This window comes from Sardina pilchardus, chromosome 8 (genome assembly GCF_963854185.1).
Source record: "Sardina pilchardus chromosome 8, fSarPil1.1, whole genome shotgun sequence".
Classification (NCBI taxonomy): Eukaryota; Metazoa; Chordata; class Actinopteri; order Clupeiformes; family Clupeidae; genus Sardina; species Sardina pilchardus.
In genome coordinates, this window is record NC_085001.1 from 9,799,821 (window position 1) to 9,827,226 (window position 27,406).

A 27,406-nucleotide genomic window follows, 5' to 3' on the forward strand; every position below is an offset into this window, starting at 1 on the left:
AAACTGGCTTATCCACCAGGCACACCCGGATCGTTGGTCTGATTGGCTGAAGGACTATCCAAGCGTATGGAATCATTTGAACTATGCCCACTGATCACGCCTCTTGTGCAGTAGAAATAAAGCGCAGACTCCCCAGACTTGTTCAATCTAACTATGCTGATAGCCACTATATTCTGGTTTTACTCGTTACTATTCTTCATTTTGGTCTGAACATTTACACTCGATATCATGCAGAAATAGACCTCTGTTCTTGGAACAGACTTGTCCTTTAACAGTGACTTAAAATAACATAGGTTGACTGATGGAAACTCACCATCTCAGAATCAGGATGAAGTTTAGGAATGATCTGGTTGCTCTGCCACTTCTGATGTTGACCTTTGATCCCTGTAAGCACCCAAACAGTCCATTTAGCATGTGTAGTACTGCAGCTATCCATCTACAGTATATAAGAGAAATCATAGTGCAGAAAATAATAAATAATGGAGGGATAGATGTTAAGATTCAGATAAGAAGGTTCTATGATTTTCTTTGTACATTTGGGTCAACATATGGGTACATCTTTCCATATTCTTGGATAGTTTGAGTCTGCAGATTTACTGGCTGTGGTCCCAACCAAGACCAACTGCCAGAACATTTGGCCCCTAAACTCCATCTGCACAGAGGTTCCATCATTTCGGTTTGCAATCATGTGTACATATACTAAAGATTTATAGCAGCAGAAATCTTTTTGAACCTTGCTGCGTGCATTTTGAGTCCATACAGTATGTCTTGGTTGAATAGTATGCTAAATCCAGCGAACACAACAGGATATCTGCATCAGGATTACATAAAAATAACAGGCCAAAGTTATAGAGCACAGATATGCTCCATCAACCCATAATATGAGACATAAAACCTATAGCTGCAGTTTTGAGCTTAAAGTGTTTGACATTGCATGCTGCCATAAATGACTCAAACATGCATGACCTGGTCAGGTGAGGGATTTATCTTTTATACAGTATAGGTGACAATGTGTTTTCAGTGTTTGGTATCTTTCTGGGTCCAAAAAGGTTGCTCTTCGATAGTAAGCACGTGTGTGTTCAGCTACCTGTATAAATGAAACCTAGTCCTAGACTAAAAGCTTTTTTCTGAGATTTCCCATGGTCTAGGCTTAATCTTTATGCAGGAAACCAGCCCTAGGTGTTTAATGCCCAAAAATGAAAAAGGTTAAGATAATGAAAACTGTTTCATCATGGGGGGCAATGACCTGCTAGAAAACAAAAATCATTCCGCCTACAACAGTGTTATTTGACAAAGTGATATTTTATTTCAAGACTGACAAGCAGATTATTATAGGCTACTGACCCACCAAAATGCCAATCCTCAGGCACACGGCTATGAATTGGTTTGATATTTACATATGATTATGTCAAAAAAATACGAGCAAAACTATACAGCTCTGAGATTTTTTTTTTTTGAAGAGGGGAAAATGTCCAACAAGCAAGTTTAGGAAATAGGTATTCAAAATAATGTATTTTAGAAACTCGCTACTGGTGTTGTAAACAGCAATTATTCTTTCTCGGGAACTAAACAGTCCATCCTACAGCTATGCAACAGTTGTCACAAACTGAATAATAGACTGCAAGAGCATAGTTTTTCTTTAATATGGGACATGCCTTGAAGTGCATTAAAATAAATTTGGATAAAATCGCAATCCCTCTACCGAGTCATCCCGGCACAAATGTCCCATTTTTTCAGCCAACAGTAGTCTCTCCTTAGATAGAAGCACCGACAGCCCTAAAAGTTTGGCAAACTCTTCAGCGGTCAGGGAACCCTTGTCAGACACATTATCCAGAGCTGAGGCGATCATCTCCTCTTCGCTATGGGATTGAAGCTGGACCACCATGACGCCGCTGTCAAAGACCCGCAGCCTCAAAGGCAGTTTCAGAGACTCAAACATCTTACAGGCGTTCACCAAGTCCTCGGGAGACAGAAGCTCCATCCCTCTGGCCCTGTTCACCAGGCAGTAGACCTCTGTCAGAGCCATCATACCGCCACGCTCTTCCAGAGGGGCCTGCAGCATGTCACCCAGCTGTTTCGCCAGTTGCATATGATAATGTGTCCCTGAACCATGGGTCTCTCTGGTTACAGGATTGGCTATGCCCATGCTGAGCAAGTATGACTTGAAACGGATGGTTTCATCTTCTGTGATGTCCCCTTGCTTGTCTTTGATTTTGTTGGCGATGGATCTTGACAGTTCCACCATCTCTTTGGCTTTCACCATGAGCTTACTGAGGTCCTCAAATGCCTCCGATATGCTCTTGTCTGTCTCTTTGCGTTTCTCCTCCAACTTTCTCTCAATGCCTACTATTCCAACTGCACGGGTTCTTCCTGTCTTAGATCCTGTTGCTGTAGGCATGGGTTCAGAGGCTGGTGTGTTCTCCCATCTCTTTTGTATCATCTCCTCTGTCAGTCTCCGGTAGAACTCAATCTGCCCATGTTCCTTGAAGGACAACTTGATGTAGGAAAACTTGCTGTGCTGGTATGGACCCGGCTCCTTGTTTGCAGGGTTTGGGTGTAAGTGAACAACTATCTTTGCACTCTTTCCAATGCCAGCGGCTTGTTCTTCGAAAAATATAACCTGAGAGAGAGGTATGGAAATGCAACACTCATGATTCTTCTGATCCCTCCATATCAGCCGATGGGTAGTTAGCAAGACTATTCCCACGTCCATTTTAGCCTTATCATCTCCATCATACAGTCTGATACCTCTTTGCTGAATCACCAACGTTTCATTTATTTCCAATAACCCGTTAGACCACGTAAAACGATCCATTTCGTCGATTTCGCTGAGTAATATTGCGAGCTTACTTCACGCCTTATGGTCCAACAATATTTACTTCCTGTATGCTGTTCTACCAAACTCTTCCTGTCAAGGAAAAGCCAAAGGTGACGTCCACGATGTAGTCTTTTACTGGTTAGCATGAATTGGTTTCATACGGTAAATGAACTACAATAACCATCAGCAACCTCCTGGGGCGTGATTACTGGCTGATGGGACTTTAGCAGAGCTTGGCAAAACAGCTGGATTTATTTGAGCATTTTGATAGTCAAGCTTGCATGGTGATTCATCCTCTCATGTTAGTCCACGACTTCCGAGAGTGCATAGTGTTTTTCTGGTTGCAGAGTTTACGTCTATGACTGGACATAATGCTTTGAGAAAATCTGCTAAGCTAGCTGGCCAATGCTCTCAGTCCATTTAGGCTGGCTGGCTAGCTGGCTAGTGTTAGCTGTGTTCTCTTGGAAATAACGTTATTTTTAAGAGGAACTTCAAGTGATTTAGATTATTTGATTATTCTTTGAAAATTGCATTTTTTATTGAGACCAAAGTTACTTCTGTGTAGCCTACCGTTAATCCCTTTCGACCCTCCAAAGGTGCCGTCAGGTTAGCAGTCGTAGATCAAAGCTACTTTGACGTTTTGTGGAACTAACGTAATAACGTTAACTTTTTAAACCGGTGTCTCATCGGAGACCGTCGTATAGCGATCAAATTGAATGTCATGGTTTCCAGGAACCATGTCTTGTAAATCCAAAGTTGCTCCGAGTGTTGACTTCGATCACAGTTGCTCGGACAGTGTCGAATACCTGACACTCAACTTTGGTCCTTTTGAAACTGTCCATCGCTGGAGACGACTTCCACCCTGCGACGAATTTGTCGGGGCAAGGTAGGCCTAACTGAAATTTGCTTGCACCAGTATATTTCCAAAACCTTTTTGTTTTCCTTGTACTACAAGAGAATGGCTGAAACATGACTGCAGAATAGAGTTCCATGACATTTTCTATCAAGAACTGCTATTGATGCTCTTAGGCCTAGGCCTACTTAATGTTGACATACTCAGACACAACATTGCAATGGTATTGTCGCTTACAGACGCAGTAAGCATACCGTGGTGGCATACAGGGACGCTATCTACGTTTTTGGAGGAGATAATGGGTATGTCTCATACTTGTTCTTCTTTCTATACTATACAGTGTTACATTACTTCATGTTCACTTGTATTATTTATTGACAATTGCAGAAAGAACATGCTGAATGACCTGCTACGTTTCGACGTGAAGGACTGCTCATGGTGCAGGTAAGGCATGTTGCAGGTGTGGTCCCTTCACAGGTGATGGACGCCTTGTGTCCCTAAGCTTTGTGATGTGTTGTTCTGAAGACCCCTGTCTATCTCCTAACAGGGCTTTCACCACTGGCACCCCGCCTGCACCAAGATATCACCATTCTGCTGTGGTTTATGGAAGCAGTATGTTTGTTTTCGGTAAGGAATGGTTGACCTCATTCTGTCCCTTGTGATGAGTTCTGGTGGTAGCATCACTTTTATCCAATTCATTATATAAAAGATGCCTCTCTAAACCCTTAGAGTGAGTGCTACGTAAATGACTTCAGTAGGAGTCACAGGCCTAGTTTGTCCCCTGTAGTGTAAAAGAAGTGAGACTGACTGGTGGTTGACTGCTGCTGACGCATGACTTTAAATATGGAACTGTGTTGTGTGATCTCTAAGGTGGCTACACTGGTGACATTTATTCCAACTCCAACCTGAAAAACAAAAATGACCTCTTTGAGTACAAATTTGCCACGGGCCAGTGGACAGAATGGAAGGTGGAAGGCAGGTAATAAAATCTTGTGTTTTTTTTGGTCATATTTTTACTTTGGCGAGTGTTGAAGCAGTTGTAGTTGTTGTTTTTAATGTACATTAAAAAAAAGAATTGTTGGCAGTGCAAAGCATTATTTATTGTGACTGTGAATAAATTCACAAAGTTGACATTGTCCAAGCTTGGAGCAAGGGACTTAGCAGCATCAACTAATTGTTCTATCTTGACTTCCTCTTACGTTTTATTCTTTTCTTTCTTTTTTATCAGATTGGTTGCAAGGTCAGCACATGGTGCTACTGTGTATAATGACAAACTCTGGATTTTTGCTGGATATGATGGCAACGCCAGGTGAGTGAGAGTCTTAAGTGCCCACTTATTGTGTATATGTATGTATGTACATGGTGCTTCCATACATCTTGAAAATAAAGTACCTGCAATACATGGGAAATTAAATAACACAACACCTTTTTTTCTTGTTTAATGCAGATTGAATGATATGTGGACTATTGGTCTGCAAGACAGAGATCAGGCTTGCTGGGTAGAGGTGAGTGTTTCCTTTGGTTTGTTCTTGCTTTAGCTTTTGTTGATGCTAATACGTTAGGTGCCTTATCGTACCACTTTAAACCCCTTGATAAACATGCAGGTCAGTCAGGTTTTAGGTTTTATTTGCATTCTACTGCTGTTTTGTTGACAGATTGAACAGAGTGGAGAGATTCCCCCCTCCTGCTGTAACTTTCCCGTGGCCGTGTGCCAAGACAAGATGTTTGTCTTCTCAGGACAGAGTGGAGCCAAGATCACCAACAACCTCTTTCAGTTTGAGTTCAATGGTCACATGTAAGTGAGACAAGGATACGGCATGACCTCCCAGTTTTGTGTTGTTTGTAGTACCCTATGTATTCCCTGGGCCTCCTACTTTCTGTCTGATTAATATGTCCCACTGATATTCATTCATTCATTCATTCATTCATTCAATTGTTCATTCATTCTTTCATTCATTCAATCAATCAATCATTCATTCAATTGTTCATTTATTTATTCATTCATTCATTCATTCATTCATTCATTCATTAATTCATTCGTTCATTCATTCATTCATTCATTCATTCATTCATTCATTCATTCATTCATTCATTCATTCATTCATTCATTCATTCATTCATTCATTCATTCATTCATGTCACATTTGTGCAGATGGACTCGCATTCCTACTGAGCACTTGCTCCGCGGCTCCCCTCCTCCCCCGCAGAGGCGCTACGGTCACACTATGGTGGCCTTCGACCGCCACCTGTACGTGTTCGGAGGGGCGGCGGACAACACCCTGCCCAACGAGCTGCACTGCTACGACGTGGACTCCCAGACGTGGGAGGTCATCCAGCCCAGCACTGATAGCGAGGTGCGGGAACAGGGATAACTCTCAAAGGCACTTTGAAGGGTTGCAGAGTGATGCCACACTCATGAGAAAATTTCCTCTGAGTAGAGTGGGTGCTATCCAAAAGCTATTTTAGAAACCCTGCTGTAGACAGAAAAAGGGGCTCGTTGGACTGAAGAGCCTTTGCAGAGGAGCCTTGAAATCTCATTCTGTGGTCTCTCAGAGGCAAACAAGCGTCTGTAACAGTGGCCCTCTTCCTTTGCTCTCACAGATGCCGAGTGGCAGGCTCTTCCACGCAGCAGCGGTTATCCACGATGCCATGTACATTTTTGGAGGGACTGTAGACAACAATGTGCGCAGCGGAGAGATGTACAGATTCCAGGTTGGCGCCTTAGAATGGAAAGAATCTTCTAGAAAGTTATATAATGCAGCAATATGTTGAAATCGTATGTTGAGCCACTGCTGCCCAGACTGTGGTGGTGCCTGTGGTGTCATTCATGTGGTGTAATATGCTGAAATCATGTTACTCATGTGGCGTAATGTGTTGAAATCATGTTATTTGTGTGCTGCAATATATTGAAATCACGAGGCATTGCTGTCCAGACTGTGCTGGTGTCCGTCTCCATTGGTGTCATTCATTTTTACTGTCCTTTGCAGTTCTCGTGCTACCCCAAATGCACCCTCCATGAAGACTACGGCAAACTGTGGGAGAATCGTCAGTTTTGTGACGTGGAGTTCATCTTGGGAGAGGTGAGCTGCAGGCTTACAGTACTCCTCAGGTGATGTTGAAAGAGCCTGGCCAAAGCCCTCCTAATGATGACTGCCTTTTGATCTTTCTCCTGGCTGTAGAGAGAGGAGAAAGTTTGGGGTCACATTGCTATCGTCACAGCACGGTGCCAGTGGCTGAAGAAGAAAATCCTTCAAGCCAGGGATCGTCAGAAACAGGTGTGTGTGTGTGTGTGTGTGTGTGTGTGTGTGTGTGTGTGTGTGTGTGTGTGTGTGTGTGTGTGTGTGTGTTTATTCAATTTATTTGGTAGGGACAGTGCATTTTTCATGGACATATGTATCAATACAAATGTAAAAAACGCCGGAGTTAGCATAACTGCTAATTTTCATCCGTTGTCCCAACGGATGAGTGTGTGTGTGTGTGTTGTGCATGTGTCAACAAATAAAGCTTAAAACCCCTGGACAGGGAGGGACAGAGCTGAAAAACACTGTCAGTGACAATTTTAGATTCACTGTCAGCCCCATGCTATGTGGACATACATACATACATACATACATACATACACACATACACACACCAGCAAGTGAATTGCAACTGAGCAAATGAATAGTGCTTTGGCGAATCAAATCTTTTCATTTAATATCCTTTTATAGTATCCTACAGTAATTTCCTGCATATAAGCCGCATTGTGTATAAGCCGCAGGACAGTGTTTTGTGCCAGTTAAAAGACACAAAACCATATTAACACCATATTAAATGCCCCCCTGTATTAACCTCATAGCTGAAGAAAGTTAGCAAAATCAATGTATAAGCCGCGGCTAATAGTCGGGAAATTACGGTATATAATAGCCCGTGGCCACTATGTTCAGTAGTACTCATGTCCACATTGCTGTGTCCTGCTGCTGTGTAGAAATGCAAGCAGGAGGTTGCTGAGGAAGGAGAGGAGGCGGCTGCAGCAGCAGCATCATCATCAGCATCAGCAGCAGCATCAGCGGCAGGTGGCGTCCAGAAGGCCAGTCCAGCCAGCAGCACCTCCAGCAGCAGCACCATCACCATCACCACCACCTGCTGCTCCACCCGCTCCTCCGGGGCGCCGCCGCTGCTGGAGGTGTGCATCCGCGAGGCCGAGGCCCAGCCGTTCGAGGTGCTCATGCAGTTCCTGTACACGGACAAGATCCAGTATCCACGCAGAGGTCAGGCTCACCTCGCGCCCTCGTCACCTGTCATATCGTATTTCACAAATGCCCATTGGTCAGCTTTTGTGTATTTGGACAGCCACAACACCGTGTACAAACGCAGTCATTTTAGAGATCTAGAGGATGGATGACCTTGGATTCTAGTACAAATGTGACCTTCAGTCTGGGGGTGGTGGTAGCGTAATGGCTAAGGAACTGGGCTAGCGTCCAGTAGACTGAAAAGTTGGTGGGATCAATTCATGACCACCACCGTTGTGCAAGGCACTTAGCCACGACTTGCTCTGGGGACAGTGGCCCTTGTAATCAAATTTGGATAAAAGCGTCTGCTCGATACATAAACGCAAATGTCTTTGTGTGCTTGGCTCCCTTGTTTGGATAAAAGCGTCTGCTCGATACATAAACGCAAATGTCTGTTTGTGCTCGGCTCCCTCGTCTGCTCTCAGGACACGTGCAGGACGTGCTGCTGATCATGGACGTGTACAAGCTGGCGCTGAGCTTTAAGCTGTCTCGGCTGGAGCAGCTGTGCGTGCAGTACATCGAGGCCTCGGTGGACCTGCAGAACGTTCTGAGCGTCTGCGAGAACGCCAACAAGCTGCAGCTGGACCAGCTCAAGGTGGGGCCCGAACAGCCGGGGGGGGGGAGGGGACGACCCAGCACGTGTTTAAAATAGAGCTGTAAAGCTGGGACACAGTTGCTCATTTGTCATTTTCTTCTTTTTTAACCCCCTCTCTTTCTTTTTTTCTCTCTCTCTGTGTTCCATCTCCTCTTTTTCTTATGGATTTTACTCCCCCTCTCCCCTTTCTCCATTGCTGCCTTTTATTCCTTTATCCAGGAGCACTGCCTTAATTTTGTGGTGAAGGAGTCCCACTTTAACCAGGTCATCATGACCAAAGAGTTTGAACACTTGTCCACTCCGCTCATAGTGGAAATTGTGCGCCGGAAACAGCAGCCACCTCCCAGAATCTACTCAGATCAGCCTGTGGATATAGGTAATGAAGGCCCACTGGTGGTCCATAAAGGTATTGCAAGGTTTTTCAATTACATACTTTGAATGTTGGAATCACTGTTGTTTTGCCTCAAACTTCACAACCATGGTCCTCAGGTTCCTGTTTAGTCTAAATGGTGGTTCATGGGTCACAATCAGTTTAAAACCCCTGTCTGTACATTGATTAAGCTTTGTCCTCAACTAGAGATGATTGATTTGTCTTTCAGTGGAGACTGGCAATTTTTCACAGGGATCTTCGTTTCTCAATGTCACTGAGTACTGTCGGTAGGAGAAAACGCGTAGCTGCAGTGCTATACTCTGGTGGCATGAGCATGGGGGCTGATCATGCCCCCAGAGTGGACCACTGCTAGCTGCCTGGAAGCTCTAACTGTTGGCTGCAGCGACTCAAGCTAGGTAGAACCGTTTTTGTTTTTTTTCCTACCGACAGTACTTGGTGACCTTGAGAAGCGGAAAAAACTGTTAAAAAATTGGCCAGATTTCTCCTTTGATCTGTATATGAGAAACCCACCCCATAATGTTTGTGTATAATATAGCGATGATTGTCAGTGATCTTTCTGAATGCTGTGCTGTTTTGATTGGCTCAGGCACGTCCCTCGTGCAGGACATGAAAGCCTACCTGGAAGGAGCTGGGCGGGACTTCTGTGACATCATCCTGCTCTTGGATGGGCATCCGCGCCCGGCACACAAAGCCATTCTTGCGGCTCGCTCCAGGTAGAACCCAGCAACGTGTCAAACTCCTAAATTGTGTTTTTACCTATAAAAAGTAGTTTGAATTTTAGATCTGTGCTGACAAAAATAGAAAAAAACCCCCTCTGTAAGCAAAAACAGTGTCTGAGCATGAATATGTGTCTCAAGAAGACTCATGGATCTCCTAGTTCAGTATGAAATGAGTTCACCCCCATATACAGTATGTTTTGGGTCTAAGAGGATTGCATTTGTTCTTGGCTGTATTGAGTGATGGATTGAATGGATTTTTCGACAGCTACTTTGAGGCCATGTTTCGCTCCTTCATGCCTGAGGATGGCCAGGTGAACATCTCTATCGGGGAGATGGTTCCCAGCAAGCAGGCCTTTGAGTCCATGCTGCGTTACATCTACTACGGAGACGTCAACATGCCACCCGAAGACTCACTGTATCCCATCACGCAGTTCACTGCACAGTTTAGAAACCAGCAGGGTAGTTTTAAGTTTTGTGTAGATTTCAGTTATCTGGAAAACAACTTGCGTATCATTGTTCATATGTTTTGTCTTTTTGGGGGGGATTTTGTGTTATTGTGTTAGTGTGTATGTCAATGCACACCACACGCATTCTAACTATACGCTGCTTTATAAGTTGACCATTCTCTGTACTGTATGAGTGCACCCTTAACTTGAGTACAGCTATCTGTTTGCGGCGCCGTATTACTATGGGTTCTCCAACAACAGACTGCAAGCCTACTGCAAGCAGAACCTGGAGATGAACGTCACGGTGGAGAACGTTCTACAGGTCAGAGTTCTGTTCCACTCGACAGGCACCAGTCTGCCTCTTGAACACATCCCATCGCTTCCTCTCTCATTCGTACTAAAGATCGTCTGAATTCAGCTTGTTCATGTTATTAATCACATTTAGTTCATGATATTATTATTGATATTGTTATTATTATGCTTAATGTAGGCTTTTTCAACTACTATTTTTAAACTAATAATATACAATAAGTCGCTTTGGACAAAAGCATCTGCCAAATACCATAAACATAACTGTAGACATAAACATAAACATGGGTAAGGGTTTTTATGTCTTTATTTATAGTGTGTTTTAGGACTCGTAAATGAATGAAATGTACAGTACTTGGCCCGGTTTCCCAAAATCATTAAGAAGCTCTTAAGTCCTAAGAACTTCTTAGAAGCGTTCTTAGAACATTCTTACAACGCTCCTAAGAAGTTCTCAGCACTTAAGAGCTTCTTAACAATTTTGGGAAACCCGACCAATGTCAGTAGTCTTTGTAGAGAAGAGCATTTGCCTAATTGGTACAGATCACATGTTCACATGTCTCGTCCTTGTGCTTGTGCTTGTGCTTGTGTGTGGGGGGGTCAGATCCTGGAGGCTGCCGATAAGACCCAGGCGCTGGACATGAAGAAGCACTGCCTGCACATCATCGTCCATCAGTTCATCAAGGTGGGTACGCTGGTGTCGGGAGCGCTGGGCCTCTGCTGGCTCACACCGGAAGGCTGAGCTGCGTATCACTGACCCACAGCACAGAGCATGCTCACTGGAGACCAGAGGAGAGGAGAGGAGAGGAGAGGAGAGGAGAGGAGAGGAGAGGAGAGGAGAGGAGAGGAGAGGAGAGGAGAGGAGAGGAGAGGAGAGGAGAGGAGAGGAGAGGAGAGGAGAGGAGAGGAGAGGAGAGGAGAGGAGAGGAGAGGAGAGGAGAGGAGAGGAGAGGAGAGGAGAGGAGAGGAGAGGCTTAGCTCCGAGGCGTGCGCTTTCTTGGCCGTGCTCTAAAGGAACATCCCGGCCGGCCTGTGCTATTGGAGTCACCACTGGAGACCTGATTTGCCCATTAGGGATTTAGTTTAGCCCATGACTTCTCCAGTCAGCAGAAAATGGTCATGTGCACTCATTTGGTCTTTGCGTGATCTTTACTCTCGAGTAGAAAGCTTTGGAAGGCAATTTGTCTTTTATGATTTATTTAAAGTATGAGTTCTTCTCCCTGCATGATCTCTTTTTTTTGTTCTTCTTGAGCTTGTTTTTGTGCCTCGTTTCTGACCTCCATTCTGTTGTTGTGTTTGTTCCTTTGCCCCCTCTCCTTCTCCCTCTCCTTCTCTGGCAGGTGTCCAAGCTGCCCAACCTGCGCTCTCTGAGTCAGGTCCTGCTGCTGGACATCATCGACTCGCTGGCCTCCCACATATCGGACAAACAGTGTGCTGAGATGAGCTCCGACATTTAGACACGGACCCCGTTCCCTCCTCGCTACTCCATCCCATTAGCCACTTTATGAATTATTATTGTTATTATTATTATTATTATTATTATTATTTTACGCTACAATGTTCTTAAGAGCCCTTTGTTGTTGCCTCCTCCTCCTCTTTGGCATGTGTGTTTCGTTGCTGCTCCTCCAGCGCCATCTGCTGGTCTGGCTGGTCTCATAGCAGGCGGCCTGTTGGGCTGGTGGTGCTTTTGACAGAGGTGTGTGAGCCTTGTGAGGACCTGGAGGCTGTGGAGGCTGTGGAGGAGACGGTAGCAGGCAGGGGAGAGCGGAGCCGCCTCCGTCCCACCGGGCAGCACTGAGGACGGGTAGACCAGGCAGAGCTGTTGCCCCATTTCCCCCCGGTGGTCAAACTCCGTAAAGAGACACTTCCGACATTTCCTTACATTTGTTCACTTTCAGGCTGTCAAGTGTTATCTACCATAAAAAAAAAATTGTGTCAAACTGTAATTAAAGGCTAGAACGGGATTCTGTCAAATCACAGCTGGAGGTGCGTTGTGCAGGTGGTTGTTGTAAAGAAAGCTTCAGGACCTGTGGTGTAGTACTAAGGACATGTCGTACGGAGCGCTTCTCAATACGCCCATGCTCGCTGTGCATCCTATTTCAGTGTTCCATGTGCATTTCTATTAGTCAATAACAGAAAAGTGTGGGGAAGAAAGACTGGAAAAGGAAAGGCATTTGGATGCATACAATACTCAGTGATATGCTCAGAGAACACTTACGTGCCTTTAGAGTTACACCACAGTTATGAGGATGTTTTACTTTCCAAAAGCAAAAATGATGTACTGTATTTGTTATGGAGAAGTAATGGTTCATATGCTTTATTTTCAGAAAAGCTGAATATTACCGAGTAGCTATGCCATTTACTGTATTTATTTAGACCCATATACAAGTCTCTCATTGATGTACGCTTTTGTGTTTTGATGTCATGTTACAGTACAATTTTACTCTTTGTCTTGCTCTGTAATGTCAGATATCTAAAGGCAAAAGTATCCAGAAGTTGGGTTTTTTTTTTTTTTACATGTAAATTTAACCTGTGAATACCCAGTAAATGTAAATATAATCACTTGTGTGTTGACTGCTTATAAACCAATGTACAGCTTTGCTACCGTTTGTTTGTTTTGTAGTAAAATCTTCTCCATTATTGTTCACGTTACAGAACTGTTTATATGGTATATGCGTGCTCAATGCCTTAATAAACCATTACTGTCACCGTCATAGCCTGGCTTCTGACTTCTTCACTTATATTCATATTCATAGTCATTCATATGTGTGGTAAGTATGGCTTTAATATGTATTGCCAGCAAGGTTCACAAAATGTTTTATTGGACACTTGGAGAGTTTATTAAGCTTGTTGCAATGATTATTTCATCAAGTGAGTGGTAGGGCCAGAAATATTGATTTTATGGGTAATTCTGGGATGCTTCTTTTAATCAATGTAATATCTGCTTCCAAAAGTCCTCTCTTTCTATTGCATTGCCTACCTAGGCTGTCCAGTGTCCACCATCACATGACCTCCCTCCCTGTGGTGAAACCTAAGAGATGAAAAGGTGCTTGACTTTGGCCTCCAGCACAATGGCCCTTATTCTGCCCGAGATGGACACTCCAGCCAGGGCTGCAACTGGACCCTGACCACACAGGGAGCCTCCTCTCTCTCGGAGTCACAGGCAAAGGGTATGAAACACTCACATCACAGCTTCCCACTAATACTGAGGGCACAAGATGTAGAGGTTGCGTGTTTGAATCGGACCTGCTGAGAGATCAATTGCTCAAAATGTGTCTTGTTTTGTGTCATAATGACCATGTGAAGGGGGACATTGTTTTCTTTCTTGACTACACTCTAGCTATAGTGTCATCTTCATCTCCAGTCTCCACCAGCGCACCAAATATAGCAATGGATTATTCGATTATTATAAGGTTAAACATTGAAGACAATGGCTGGAGAATTGTGTGTGTGGTGATGTGTGTGGGGAGGGGGGGGGGGTTAACTTGAAGATAGTGTGTGTTTGTTTGTATGTGTGTAGAGGATGGGGTGTAGGGGGGGTGGGGTTAACTTGAAGATAGTGTGTGTTTGTTTGTATGTGTGTAGAGGATGGGGTGTGGGGGGTTAACTTGAAGATAGTGTGTGTTTGTTTGTATGTGTGTAGAGGATGGCGTGTGGGGGGGGGGGTTAACTTGAAGATAGTGTGTGTTTGTTTGTATGTGTGTAGAGGATGGGGTGTGTTTTGGGAGGTTAACTTGAAGATAGTGTGTGTTTGTTTGTATGTGTGTAGAGGATGGCGTGTGGGGGGGGGGGGTTAACTTGAAGATAGTGTGTGTTTGTTTGTATGTGTGTAGAGGATGGCGTGTGTGCGCATGTCTATGGGGGTTACAAAGAGAACTGGGGGTCTGATTTTAGCCTCTAAATTGAAAGAGCCCTTTAAGCTTCAGTTGTTAATCCTTGGCCTTTACCTGCGTAAATTACACCTGTCCGTCCACAGGTTGAGTTACCTTAGATATGGGAGAGATAACGCAGCACAATGTGGCTTTCAGTCCGCCAGAGTGATAAGTCGTGGTGATGAAGGGAATGGAAACCAGTGCTGAAGCACCTCACTTGCATCAAAATATACAACGCAGTATTCACGTCTGTTCCTTAGATTCAAAAATTGTTTTATAGTCCTCAGATTTGTTGGTTAAAATTGCGCCAAGTAATGCAAAAAAAGAGAGAATAGTTTGATTTCTTACTAGCCACTTTTGCTGTAATTGGGACATGCCTTGAAACCAGGGCAGAGTACTCTGGAGTACCCGATGCATATTTTCACTGTGATTAAAGAGTACATTTGTTGAGGTAGAGAGAGCATCTAGTCGGGGGAGTGTAAAAGCTCCCATCTTCTTCCCTTTTGTTGGGTCTATTTGCAATCTTATAAATAATGGATGGACTTGTAATTGAGAATGAACGATGCGCATCAGAGAGTCAAGTTAAGGACAAATGTCAAGATGCTGTTATGTGTCTTTTGAATGCGTGTCTGTTTACCGGGGGGAAAATCAAACCGCCATTCACGGAGGCAGACAGAGTAGCTGGCCAAGTGTCAAATGCTTTTGTGGGGGCCTAGTGCTGTTGAAGCACAAGCTGCCATTCAGGTGGACACGACACCTGAGTCTCGACTGGCAAGCCAGTGGACTTTCTGCAGACCCCTTCTGAAACGAACGGAGGGAGGCATCATCGGGGGGGCCAAGCTTCCCACAGGACCCTCTCTTGGGTCGTCCGGACGCTTGGAAAAGCACTAAAGAAGAGGACAATGGCACCTGCTCAAAAGAGAAAAGAGCAAAAGCTCTTATGAAAGACGCTTTGAAGGACTTTGTAGTCTTCTCTCTGCCTTGCCCTCCTCTCTCTTTTTTTTTGGAGCTTGCTCCTTCAAGCCCAGCAGCATACTCGTATTTCCCTCCTTTGGAGACTCGGCGCGCACACACTGGTCAGCTCAGCGCCGGACATATCCGCTTTCATGTCCAAAAACAGTGGCCATTGTTTGGCCCTGATGATATTTATCGGTGAGACAAAAAGCGAACGCCGGTTGAAATGCCCCCGGGGCCCTTGGATGACGTGGCGGCTATCAAGTGCATCTTTATTAAAAGTTGCTACGAGCAGGGCCAAGTTGGGGCGGGCTAAGGCAGCGGACGTGTGGAAGGGAGGGACCCTTTTTTGGGGGGCTTGTTAACTCCTGTTGGGACGGAGAGAAGAGACAGAGGCCACTGTGGAGGGAGAGAGAGAGAGAGAGAGAGAGAGAGCGCGCAAGAGAGACGAAGACGAGAGAGTCGAAGAGGACAGGATGGTGTTTCTGACCACCAAGCTCGTGGAGAGGGTGTCCCTCTTTGTGTCGTTCGGGGGCCTGGTGACGTCGTTGGTCACGTTCTTCCTGCCCCTGTGGAAGACGATGAACTCGGACCTGAACGAGATGGAGAACTGGTACGAGGGCCTGTGGCACCTGTGCATCTTCACCGAGGAGGTGGGCCTGCACTGCAAGGCCTACGAGTCCACGCTGGCGCTGCCCGCCGACAAGCTGGCGTCGCGGGCGCTCATGTTCGTCTCCGTGGCCACGGGCCTGCTCGGGGTGCTGGCGGCGTTCTTCGGGCTGGAGGGGGTGCTGGACGGAGCCGGAGGGGGTCGGCGTCGGCGGCGGCTGAAGAGGGGGCTGCTCATCGCCGGGGGCGTCCTCTTCTGGGTGTCGGGACTCACCACGCTGGCGCCCGTGTCCCTGGTGGCCTACTTCACGGTGGTGGAGTTCTGGGACGAGAGCATTCCCGACGTGGTGCCGCGCTGGGAGTTTGGCGAGGCCATGTTCTCCGGGTGGATCGCGGGACTCCTCCTGGTGGTCGGCGGCTCGTTCTTGTTTGTGGCCGTGTGCATGGGGGATTACGAGGCGCGCCAGGCTAGAGATTTAGCCTTCTGCAAGGACGCTCCAAGGACACGGCACTACCTAAAGACAGAGGTCCTATAGCTTCTTTATTCTCTGCTGTTGAAGAGCCGGGCGTGATCACTATCTGAGCTTTAAGATTAGTAAAAAACCAAGGTCAGTTGCAAGAGACTTGGAAAGGTCACCTCTGAGTCTATCTAGCTTTCAGTATTTAAGTGCCAAGAATGAATGCAACTTTTGAATGTAAAAAAAAAACTCCCACAAAATTCCATTTTATGGCAAATCTGTGCTTTTGCCACCGTTGAATGGACACGCAAAGGTAATTTTCATCTGACCTTTTAACAGTGTAATTTGAGGCTTGCTGAGCGCTGAGTTATTTCAGAGTCACTGCTAGGAAACCTGCGCCAATTGCAAATTTGGGAGCGTTCAGCATGATTGTGTCTCTGTGGCTGTGCCATCATCTGCCTGTATGAGATTATATTCCCCCTCTCCTCTGGCTCTAATCCACATTGCTAGATTTATGTCCTGTGTGTCACACTGAGTTTTATGTTCTACTTGCACACCCATTAAAATGAAATCATTCTGAATTTTAAATTACTTTGGAATCCGTTTTTTTATGCAGCAAAGCCTGTTCTATCTGAGCATAAAACGTATATGTCTCATTGTATCAGATGTAGGCTATTCAAATGTTTGACGTAATAGAAATCCCCCTCATTCTCTGAGGTAGCCTACTTCTCTTACTAAACACCGTTTAAGGCAAAGCACAGTTGAGCAAGACATGAACCCAGTGGTGCTTAGTTGTGCTTGCATTTCTCTTTCTTTGATCCTGATTCAGTAACTTAAAGATGAATTCATTTCACATGGGAGCATGCTCTGTGCAACTGTAAAGAAGAAGAGTAATGTAAAATAAACTTCCCAAACCACACATGTTAATGCAGCCTTTAGCTGTGTGTGTAGAGATGGACAAACCAGCAGTCAAGTTGATTGATATATGAAATGTTTATCTATGGCAGAAGTAAAGAGAGAGAGAGAGAGAGAGAGAGAGAGAGAGAGAGACGTTGGCTTTTAACTTTCCTTTATGATGAGTTATAAATAAGCTAATAAGAAGAAAACATTATTAGGACATGCTTGATAATTCCACCTTTCGGTTTTACCGGTTTATTAATGAGCATACTGTACCTGCCCCTGCTGTTTATTTGTAAATATTTGCACTGAAAAGGGCAAATTGAAGCTAATTGCCTCTATGTGTGCGGTTTTGCCTTATGAGTAATGAGGTGGCCCAGTTTGAAATTGAAGCACAGAATCTGCCTCACTCCATGAAGTAGTGTGATTATTCTCTTTCGGCATCCCAATATTGATCTTGAAACGCCAAACAGCTTATCTGCCTCATTAATGCTTGTCACATCTCCTGCGATCTCAAAGAGTAGAGCCCAGTCTTAGTATCAGATATTGACTCTGTTCATGGAGGGGGTCCTACTGGAGGGAAAACAAGACTACAGGGTGTTGACTGGAATTTTGCAAAGCTGTTACTCTTAATGAATTATTCAGTCAAAGCTGACCTTTCTTTAAGTGTACATTCTATTAGCTTAATTAGACTAAAATATGAAGGGACTGATGTGCCATTATATGAAATCTGTTCCTCTTAAAGTGAGATCATCAGTCATAGCTTGCCCCTCTATGCTATAATGATCTCTGTGACTATCTAATCGTGTTGCCAAGCATCACAATATGCATTTCTTTTGGCAACCAGCAGAGGGCCCAGTGAGTAGATAGATACTATACAGACTGCTAGCTGCAGCAGAAAAAAAAATGGCAACACATTTTTGTAGGGATTTGTTTGTAATCTTTGCTTGTAGTGCAGTAGGCTGGGTGTTTGTAGTCAGCTCATGCTCCCCACTCTAACCTGATAGAGTCACTTGGGAGTCATAGAAAACAAGCACAGCAGCATATCTCTGAGATGCCTTGACACTATAGGGGACTAGATGAGATAATTGTGATCACTGTGACAACCACTGGGTCTTAAGATTAAATTACAAAGTGACAGTGCTTTTCATTCCTTCACAAAAAAACACTCTGCATCCGCTCTCTATATTTGTTATATACCTAATGTTTTTGTTTGTTTGTAAAAATCTCTGGTTTCACAATAAAAATATTCATCTTTTAGGCACTCATGCAGAAGAGTGTTTCACATGACCCTGCAGCTGTGGCAGTGAATGACAATGTGATTTAATGGGACCAAACCGCAGTCTTGATGTATAATCTCGTCACCATTGATTGAGCATGACATGCATATGAAAAGTGAAACCAGACCTTGCTTGGTTGGTTGATTGGTCGGTTGATCACTGAGAGTCAGTGCTCTGAATATTAAGCTGGTGTATCTTACTGGACTCTCTAAGGTGAAACCTAAGGTTGCTGCTTACTGACCAACAGACTTGTGGGCGATCAGACTGCTGGACGGGAGAAGACACTTATTTAGGGTGACACACAGACAGACAGCTGAGAAAAGGAAGGGTCAGACCATAGCACTGCTTTTCAGGGACTGAAAGAAACACGGAGAAAGGGAGAGAGGGAGAGAGGGAGGGATAAAAGTGTTGAAACAATGTGAGATGAAGAGGAGTGGGAAAGTGAGATATAAACTGAGGGAAAAAAGTGAAGTGTGTGTGTGTGTGTGTGTGTATGTGTGTGTGTGTGTGTGTGTGTGTGTGTGTGTGTGTGTGTGTGGAAGGGGGGGGGGGTTGTTGTGGGCAGAGACTGAACAAAATACCACAGCGAAAGAGCGAAACAGGGAGAGAGGTGAGAGAAAGATAAAGAGAGAGAGAGAGAGAAAAGAGAGGGGAGGGGAAAGTGGAGCGCTCGGTGAATTCATGCTGTGTTAGCATCCCCTAAGCAACTCCATCAATACTGCATACAGCTGAGGAACTGGCAAGGATCCCTGGTACTGCATTGGCAGCCTACGGTACCGGGAGGCAGAGAGAGAGAGAGAGAGACACACACACACACAGAAAGAGAACGAGAGAGAGGATAGAGAGAAAGAGAGAGGGATATATAGTGAGCCAGAGAGAGATAGAGGTAGAGAGAGAGAGGGTGAGAAAGAGAGAGAGAGGGAGAGAGAGAGAGAGAGAGAGAGAGAGAGAGGAGCTTACAGTATTGCCACTGAGTGCTGCTTACTGCTTACTGCTGCTGTGTGCTGTGTGCTGTGTGCTGCACTGAGGAGCTTTCTGTGTGGGACTCAGCCCCGTGTGTGGAACTACTGCATCCGCTGCAGTCAGGGAGAAACAGAGAGAGAGAGGGAGAGAGAGAGAGGAGGACAAGAGAGTGAGTGAGGGAGAGAGAGAGAGGAAGAGCCCAGAGAGCAGGAGGAAGACGTGGGTCGGGAGTACTCTGTGGGAAGGAGCCAGTGGTGCCGTGGGCAGGGGTTGTTTCTTGAGGGGGGATCTTGTGCTAGTATGTTAGCGCACTCTGCAGGGTTGGCTAAACACCGGGGACTGTAACAGCACCTCAGTGCACCTGCTTCAGACAGGCTTCGGGTGAGTACCTCTCTCTCTTCTCTCTCTCTCTCTCCCCCTCTCTTTCTATCACTCTCTCCCTCTCTCTCTATCTCTCTCTCCTTTCAGTTTCTTTTGGTGTGGAGGGGATTATGATGATGAATCGTTTCAAACGCTTTGCTCATAAACTTGCGGGATGGTGTTTAGTTGAGTTGTCAGGAGCTGTGATTGCTGTGTCTGTGGTATGCGGCGTTAGACATCCCACTCTGGTCTGTCAAGGAAGTTGGTACGAAGCCGAGTTGGGAAGTGGCATTTAGAATAGAACTTAAAGTTAACAGGGACATAAATTGCTTTGTTTCCATACATTTACTCACAAATGAACAAAACTGCATTTTAGCAAACAAAAATAACTTTGCATTGATCTCATACACACACACACATACACGCACACACACACACACACACACACACACACACACACACATACACACACACACATACACACACACACACACACACACACACACACAGAGAGAGATAGAGAGAGAGAGGGGTTTTGCAATTTGCAATTGAAAGGTTTAGATAGGTGTACATAGAACAAGAAAAACATATAATGCTATTCATCTTTATCAGTATGTGTAAGCAATGAATCCACTCCCTCTGTTATTGACTAATAGAGGTCAGAGTCATTACCTGGCGTAATGTCATTCATTTGGCACACATACTTGCACCTGTCGATGTAAACGTTGTGAGTTAAGCTTGATCATTTACTGTAATGTCAGTGACACTGAGTGAATGATCTGGACGCTTCTAGGCATTGCCAGCAGTTACCAGTGGACTACAGCAACAATGTCTAAATGGCTTGAAATATTGGCACTGCATTAGAAACAATTTTGTAGTGCTGGACATTTTGCTTAAGATATCACAGCACAATGCAAGCAGACAGAGGATGATTGTGAGTTGCCGTTCTCTCTTTTCTGTGAGGTCCTGGTGTGTGCTTCCACTGGTCTTTGCTGTTGACCAAGTCTGATCTTCAGTTGTGCTTTAATAAATAGATGGATCACCACACTTGCTTGTGGTCTCCTATGCCCATGGTGACTCCACCACCAGTTAGCCAGTGAATTCCACAACAAGCTCAACCACATGAACTTTAGTGCCCTTAGCACGGTGGAAAAACAGCTTGTGACTCCATCCTATCGCTTCAGAAATGAAATTCTCCTCTCAAGGGCTGCTGATCCAAAAGCTATAGGGTGTGACAATCGCGGTTCCTCACCTATACACGGTTCTTAGTTAGGTTAAATGAGGTTATGGTGTAAAACTGTGTGATTGACGCAAGTTCACATTTGAGACGTAATGTATTCACTGATCATGTGAAGTTGGGAATGTTGGGGATTGTGGCTTAGTGAAACTAAAACAAAGAGAGGTCCTCTGCAGTCTGGTATTACTCCGGGAGAACATGCAACCAAGCATGTAGACATGTAGACCAGTCACCCTAGCACAATAACCAGGCCAAATTGTTTCTTTCTCTTCTGGAGTGTATTATTGCGGAAATCTGATTAGCGATAATCCAATGTTTATTGTGCATTTGCAATGGAAGGCTGAAGATATAAAAACAAGTCAGTCCAAAGCCTCTTTCCATGCTGTGAAAATCACAACCTGGAATGATTTTTTCACTTTGTCCATTCAGAATCCCCTGTGTGTTTGGCAAAAGTAATTTCTGAGTGAAATAATGGAACAATAATTGCTCAATGATATGGACAGTAATTGCTCAACCATATGAACAATTAGGTACCTCTAGATTAGCGGCTGCGGGTACAGCAGTAAAGAATGTTGTCAGCTGTTTTTGGAATACTGTATACTGCCAGCCGTTTAAGTGAACTTAAAAAATAAAAGTCCTGGTCAACCTTTCAAGAAAACAGCGTGAGCAGAACACAGCCTTCAGCAGTTCCTTTAATATGGCACCCTGCTGCATGCAAAAAGATAAAAAAGAAATATCTAAAAGTTGTGGAAGTTGAACAATAATGTTGTAGTTACACGGCACACTGGAGTCAGCGCCTCGGGGTAAACTCCACTTGTTGTGCAAACAGCTCTGGGATGACATAATCTGGGGAGGATCTCTTATGGGTTATTTTCGTCTCAACAAACGTGAAGAAAGAGACGCAATTAAGAAGAGAGGGACATGCAGAGGGGGAGTGGCTTTGAGTTGGGTGATAGTGGGGGATGAAGTGTGTGTGTGTGTGTGTGTGGGGGGGGGGGGGGTGAGGGTGTGTGTGTGTGTGTGTAGGTGTGTGGGGGGCTGCTTGGGAATGTCTCCCCTTATCGCCTGGATCAAAGCAATTGGCCTAATATTTAACCAGCGCCTCACACAGGTGTCGGAAGATCGAGATAGGCCAACACATTACGCTAACACAGTTCAGTGGTCGGAACCATTGAGGCTGCGGTATTTGCTTCTCCCTCAGGGCATAGATAGATCATTGTGTTCGGCCATTCAGGTAACTACTTGTGTACGTTCATTTTCCCCCCTATTGTGTGATATGTTTACATGCAACATACTGTACACCAGATGTAGCTGAATGAGGGCAGCTTTGGTTAGTTATCTCTGGTAGCCACCCTTCTCCTGACCTCTGCAGGTGTTTAGCAACAATCCCTAGCTGACAATTATTAAAGCATGTCACTATCTCTATCTGCTGTCCAACAAAGCACTACCCAGAGCCTGGCCACTTGTTTCCTGGGTCCAAAGTCTTAAACGTGCAAAGACCGTTTTTTCAGGGCTGTGAGAGACCAGCTCTCTTGTTCTGGGGGAGGTCCATGCTTCTGCGGCACAAAGAAGAGGCTGGAATGCTCTTTTAGTCCTTGCCTCAGATGTCCCAGTGTTTCGGCCCTGCTCTTGAGTGTAATGGCATTCACTCCTCTACTTGTCACACAGAAATGGGATGAGGAAAGGAGATATGTGGGCTTCCCTCCGTACATCAGCACTTTGTATTGATTAGGTCATAGGGAGGTTGTTTGTGCATATATATCTAAATCAGCCTGGCGTTTGTAACAGTTCCAAATTTAAAATCACCTCATACTGTGTCTTCTTCTCTTCCTGTTTTTGGTCCGAACACTAACTTTGCCTCTTGTTTTCCCCAATGAGGCAGCCATTGTGGTTTAGGTTTCCTACCTACCACTCAGTTTGAAATCCAGAGACCACATCAGTCTGCTCCACATTCATTGTTAATTCCCCCCGTGTGCATTCCGGTAAACAGCAGTACATTTGCGGGAAAGTTAGCGAGGCTGACAGCTTGTTTGCTTGAAAGGGTATTAGCTCTGCTTGGGGACAGGCCCAACAGGGAGAGACTGGGGGGGCTTGGGGAGCAGGGGGGTAGGGGTGGGGTGGGGTAGGGTGTGCGGTGGTGTGTGTGTGTGGGGGGGAGGGGGGGGGGCTCAGGGAGCAGGGGGGAAAGGGTGGGGTAGGGTGTGCGGTGGTGTGTGTGTGTGGGGGGATCTGCGTCATATGTTGTGAAGACCAAATCTGCTTAACCTACTTCCAGTAGGAGTAAAATATCTTCAGCTTGCTAGAACCCGAGGAAGACCATCCAATGTGTTAATCAGTGATATTTCAAGTGAAACGACTAAAAGTGGTACTAGTGAGAGAAGAGCAGGCTTGCTGGACCTCTATTGTGCGCTTCCCAGTGACGCTGGAGCCTCGTGGGACGTAATGTAGTGTTCTATTGTACCGACGACGACGAGGTAAATCAGACCTCATGCAGCAGGAACAGGATGCAGCCACAGAGCTGCAGTTGCTATGGAGATGTTATAAATTGTGCACGAAAGACTGGGATGCCCTTCTTTTTTTGCCAAGGGTAGTAGAGTCTTTTTGGATCAAATGTTTGTTGAGCATGTCGCAAAGCATTCTATTTGATTTCTTATTCTATCAAACACACTCAATCTTGTTGGACTGTTTATGCAAATGATGCACTATATGTGGTCAGAAACTGTGAACTCAAAAACTGTAAGATAGAATTTTATGAGGAGATTTAATTTGGCCACAATAATAATAACTATCAGTATGTTTGCTATAGTTAACATGTGTCCAGAAGGTGACCATTGGGAAGAGTAGTGGACTAGACCAGCAGTGCAGATCAGAGGGGCAGGATTCTTCATGGTGTTGTGTAGTCCGAGAGCACATTGTTGACCACTCCTTCATTCAGCCCGGTTCTTGTTTTCCTCTCTCTCTCTCTCTCTCTCTCTCTCTCTCTCTCTCTCTCTCTCTCTCTCTCACACTTCAGGAGACCTGTGGTGTGATCAGAATATTAATGGAGCTTTTGTGTTCTGTCTTAGCCAAAGAAAAGTTGCCTGACAAATCAAACACTTGCACTTAATGTGGTGCACCTACTGGCCTGTTAGTGCTTGGGCCCCTTTTGTTCGTTAGGCGTTAGTGTCCGTCATGAGATATCAGAGCAGTGGCATTCTGAGGCGAAAATACCTTAGCAGCCCCTAAAAGGTTACATGGCTATGGAGATTTCTTTTCCGCGCTTCTGTAACGTGGCGGGGGGGTGGGGTGGGGGGGGGGCGTTTCAGGGGAGTTGTGGAAGCCTGGTGTCAGCAAGTTAATGGGTGTCTTAATGATGTTAATATGTAACGGCTATTCAGCCTCCGCATGGAAAAAACACAGGCCCATTAGCAGTGTTGCTCTCGCTCTGAGAGATGTATACATGCACACAAACACATACACACATGCTAACACGGGGAGGGGCACTCGCTATACCAACATAGCTCACACACACACACACACACACACACACACACATACACACACACACAGACACACTGACATGAGAAAAGGCATTTTTTCACCCAGTAGGACATTAGGCTTGTTAGGTCTGTCCAGGACTCCCTGAGTCACTCTGACACACTGCTTCCCGGAAATGGTTGCTAAGATATTGGGATACAAGGGGATACAATCCTGGCACACGACTGTGGATTTCTCTCCTCAGTCCCATGGACCAGGACACCTTATTTATCCGCCCCCCATCCCCCCTCCCCCTCCCCCCCCTGTCCTCATCCCCTTGTGCAGCGCCTGTGAAGTGAAGTGGACTTCTTTGACCATCAGTAGCCTGTGGGGTTTGGGCCTTCAAACGAGGTTCAAACGAGGACCCCGATTGAACTCACTTCAAAAAACTGTCACCAAGAAAAGTATTGTGGAGGGGGGAGAAAAAAAAGACAACATCCTACTGTGGTAAAAAAAAAGAAAAAGAATAGAAGAAGCCTTGTCATGGCTGTTGAAACGGTCGCAGTGCTGAGTCTGAGGTCTCCCCTGAAAATGCGCCGGCCCGTCAGCTCGGCCTCCTCCTGTTCCCCTGACGGCGCTCCGACACGACGGGATTAAGTCTTTGATACGGAACAGAGCGCCGAGCCTGCCAGCGTCGGCCCGGCCCCGCGTCATTAGAAGCGTGTGATTCCCAGCGACACTTGTGCTGATACGAGACCTTCTCAGGGTCCTGCGTGGCGTATTCGGGAGACGTTGTGTGGCATAGAGGAGGCCTCCGGGGGCTAATATTCGCTGCAGATTATCCAGATACGGGGTTACGTTGCTGTGCTTAGTTTTGCAAATTTGCAATGGGTCTGCATTTTTTTTATTTTTTTTGAATGGCTATCTTAGACAGTTAGATCTCTGTGTGAACTGACTCGCTCTTTCTCCTGGTGTCTCTCGGCACATATTGACTACTCTCAGTACTATGCATTCATTATTCATCAGCACACACAAGTCTGCCTGAAATGGAGATAATCTCCATGGCAGAGTATGGTCACATATGTATTTTCACTCGCACTGAAACTCGCATCGGCTTGATGTCATCATTCCTTTTTTTCACATTTAAACACCAACCATCTTTGGCCTGCCTTCTTCCAGTATTATCGGTCTATCGATCAATCGATCAAGTCACAAGAGTACAATGCTACACATTTCCAGCACAGTTCCTGGTGTCAAAGCGGAATTGGATGGCTTATCTGTTGAGCAATACTGACCTCATGACATGTTTTAACAGAATGTCAGTCATTCTAAGGTGTTAGAACCCTTTTGTCACCCTAGGGCCAACGGCACTGCGTCAACATTTACAGTCAGATACATCACATTTAGTTTTATTATGTGTGCACAACAGAAGAAGATTGTTCACAATTAAGTTTTCTTTTATTGTAATTGTGTGAGTGTTTAAACACAAACATTCAAGACTCATGACACTACACTAGATCTCTGTTGTTCCCACACAAGTAAGAAATGTACTACTAACACACCCCTGGGCTTTACTAGTGTAGAGAGGAGGAGATAAATAGAGAAAAGTCACAGTGCTCTGGCTGCTGCTTTAGTCAGGGGGCCAATTCTGAAAAGGGCTTCCGTTAAGACTTTTGCGGACATGTTTTGGTACAAGCGGTCAACCTATTTTTTTAGTTAGAAGACACCCATAGGTAAGATATTATGGTGGTTGTCAAGCAAAATTTTTTTTTTTTTTGACTTGTGCAAGCAATTTCAGGCCAATTTTTTGGTTTCCTGCTCAACATGACATGCCAACGATAAATGATGAATATCTCCACAACCACAAGGACCATATAGATAAAAATGGTATGGAATGAAAGCTAACACTCGTGGGATGTCTGCTGAAGTGTCAGAATTAACATTTATTGTACAGTATAAGAGACAACAGACCTAGAACATGAAAAAAACAATCTCCGCCTAAAGAGAACCAGTTTTCAAAGTGAATATCAGATTGGAAACATAACATAGCATTCCAAAACCTCTATCAATCAGTACCCCTATCTATGGGAATGAGTCAAGCCAAGTTTAAAGCTTGTAGGGAGAGACAGTGCACTGCTGCACATGATGTAATACTTTAATGTTATGGCGAAAATGTAGAACTGTAGATGGTGGTCTATGGTGCTATTTGACTTCATTAATGTACCAGGTTGTGACCACTATAGTTATCAATTCTACCCAAACATAACTGCTCTCTCAGTTCTTTAGGATTAGAGATTAGTAACTAGTTAGTAGTAATAACTTTGTAATAGTCGTATGGCAAAGGCATTTTTCCCCATCCAAGCAGTGGTGCTCGGGTATAGGCAGCCAACAGAAGAAGGCACATGAAGGATGGCATGCTTCCCCCCTAGCTTTTAACCACAGAGGTCAAGTGCTTGGAGCTTGGTGAGTACAGGTCAGGTGCTTGGAGTTGACGATATGTGGATGTGAGGAAAGTGGAAGTCAGTGCAGTACCAGGCAGTGTCGATGTCCCTGACCAGGACTCAGACTGAGCACATGGACATGGTCCCTGGGTACCTTCTGTTGGCTGCCTACCTGAGCACCACTGCTTGGCTGCACTGTAAAACCCGGGAAGTTAACTTAAGTGTATATACTGTAAGTCATTCAGCTGAGTTATTTCTATGTGTGTAGTTTGTGTTGGGATAACTTTAAGGAGTCAAGTAAACTACTGTATACTCATTTTATTCACCTAATTTCAACTTGAGTAAAATACAGTCATGGCTGAAAGTGTTGGCACCCATGTTAAAGTTGACTAAAAAGAGGAATATAAAATCATCGTTTGGAAATTGATCTTAATGCCTTAAGTAATAAAAGTAGAACATATCCAACCTTTAAGGACACCA

General features: G+C 45.0%; 4 protein-coding genes across 6 annotated transcripts in view; 3 read left to right on the plus strand and 1 right to left on the minus strand.

Annotated features, from left to right (window-relative positions):
• Positions 1-1,270: 1,270 nt before the first annotated feature.
• Positions 1,271-2,867, minus strand: vps36 (vacuolar protein sorting 36 homolog). Its single transcript, XM_062542663.1, has one exon. The coding sequence runs from the start codon at positions 2,813-2,815 to the stop codon at positions 1,667-1,669; it is 1,149 nt and encodes a 382-aa protein (XP_062398647.1). The 5' UTR covers positions 2,816-2,867; the 3' UTR covers positions 1,271-1,666.
• Positions 2,868-3,040: 173 nt separating this feature from the next.
• Positions 3,041-13,113, plus strand: lztr1 (leucine zipper like post translational regulator 1). 2 transcript variants are annotated; one of them, XM_062542664.1, is made up of 20 exons: positions 3,041-3,704; positions 3,911-3,973; positions 4,059-4,115; positions 4,219-4,298; positions 4,542-4,650; positions 4,900-4,980; positions 5,119-5,176; positions 5,327-5,466; positions 5,824-6,025; positions 6,273-6,383; positions 6,659-6,751; positions 6,851-6,946; positions 7,639-7,921; positions 8,368-8,537; positions 8,757-8,943; positions 9,515-9,641; positions 9,913-10,062; positions 10,310-10,415; positions 11,004-11,084; positions 11,740-13,113. In XM_062542664.1, exons 1-20 carry the CDS (start codon positions 3,535-3,537, stop codon positions 11,854-11,856), a joined length of 2,481 nt encoding a protein of 826 aa, XP_062398648.1. In that variant the 5' UTR covers positions 3,041-3,534; the 3' UTR covers positions 11,857-13,113. The 2 variants fall into 2 exon arrangements, with proteins under 2 accessions (XP_062398648.1, XP_062398649.1); XM_062542665.1 differs by having other exon boundaries at positions 8,757-8,913.
• Positions 13,114-15,701: 2,588 nt separating this feature from the next.
• On the plus strand, positions 15,702-16,370 carry cldn26 (claudin 26). The gene has a single exon (XM_062542711.1). It carries the CDS (start codon positions 15,702-15,704, stop codon positions 16,368-16,370), a length of 669 nt encoding a protein of 222 aa, XP_062398695.1.
• Positions 16,371-19,207: 2,837 nt separating this feature from the next.
• LOC134088616 (apoptosis-inducing factor 3) overlaps positions 19,208-27,406 on the plus strand; it is a 29,712-nt gene continuing 21,513 nt past the window's right edge. Inside the window, exon 1 of one of the 2 annotated variants that reach the window (XM_062542667.1) lies at positions 19,208-19,813. The gene's annotated coding sequence lies outside the window, so the exon portion shown is untranslated. The remainder of the gene's footprint in view (positions 19,814-27,406) is intronic. The other variant, XM_062542666.1, reaches the window with a different exon arrangement.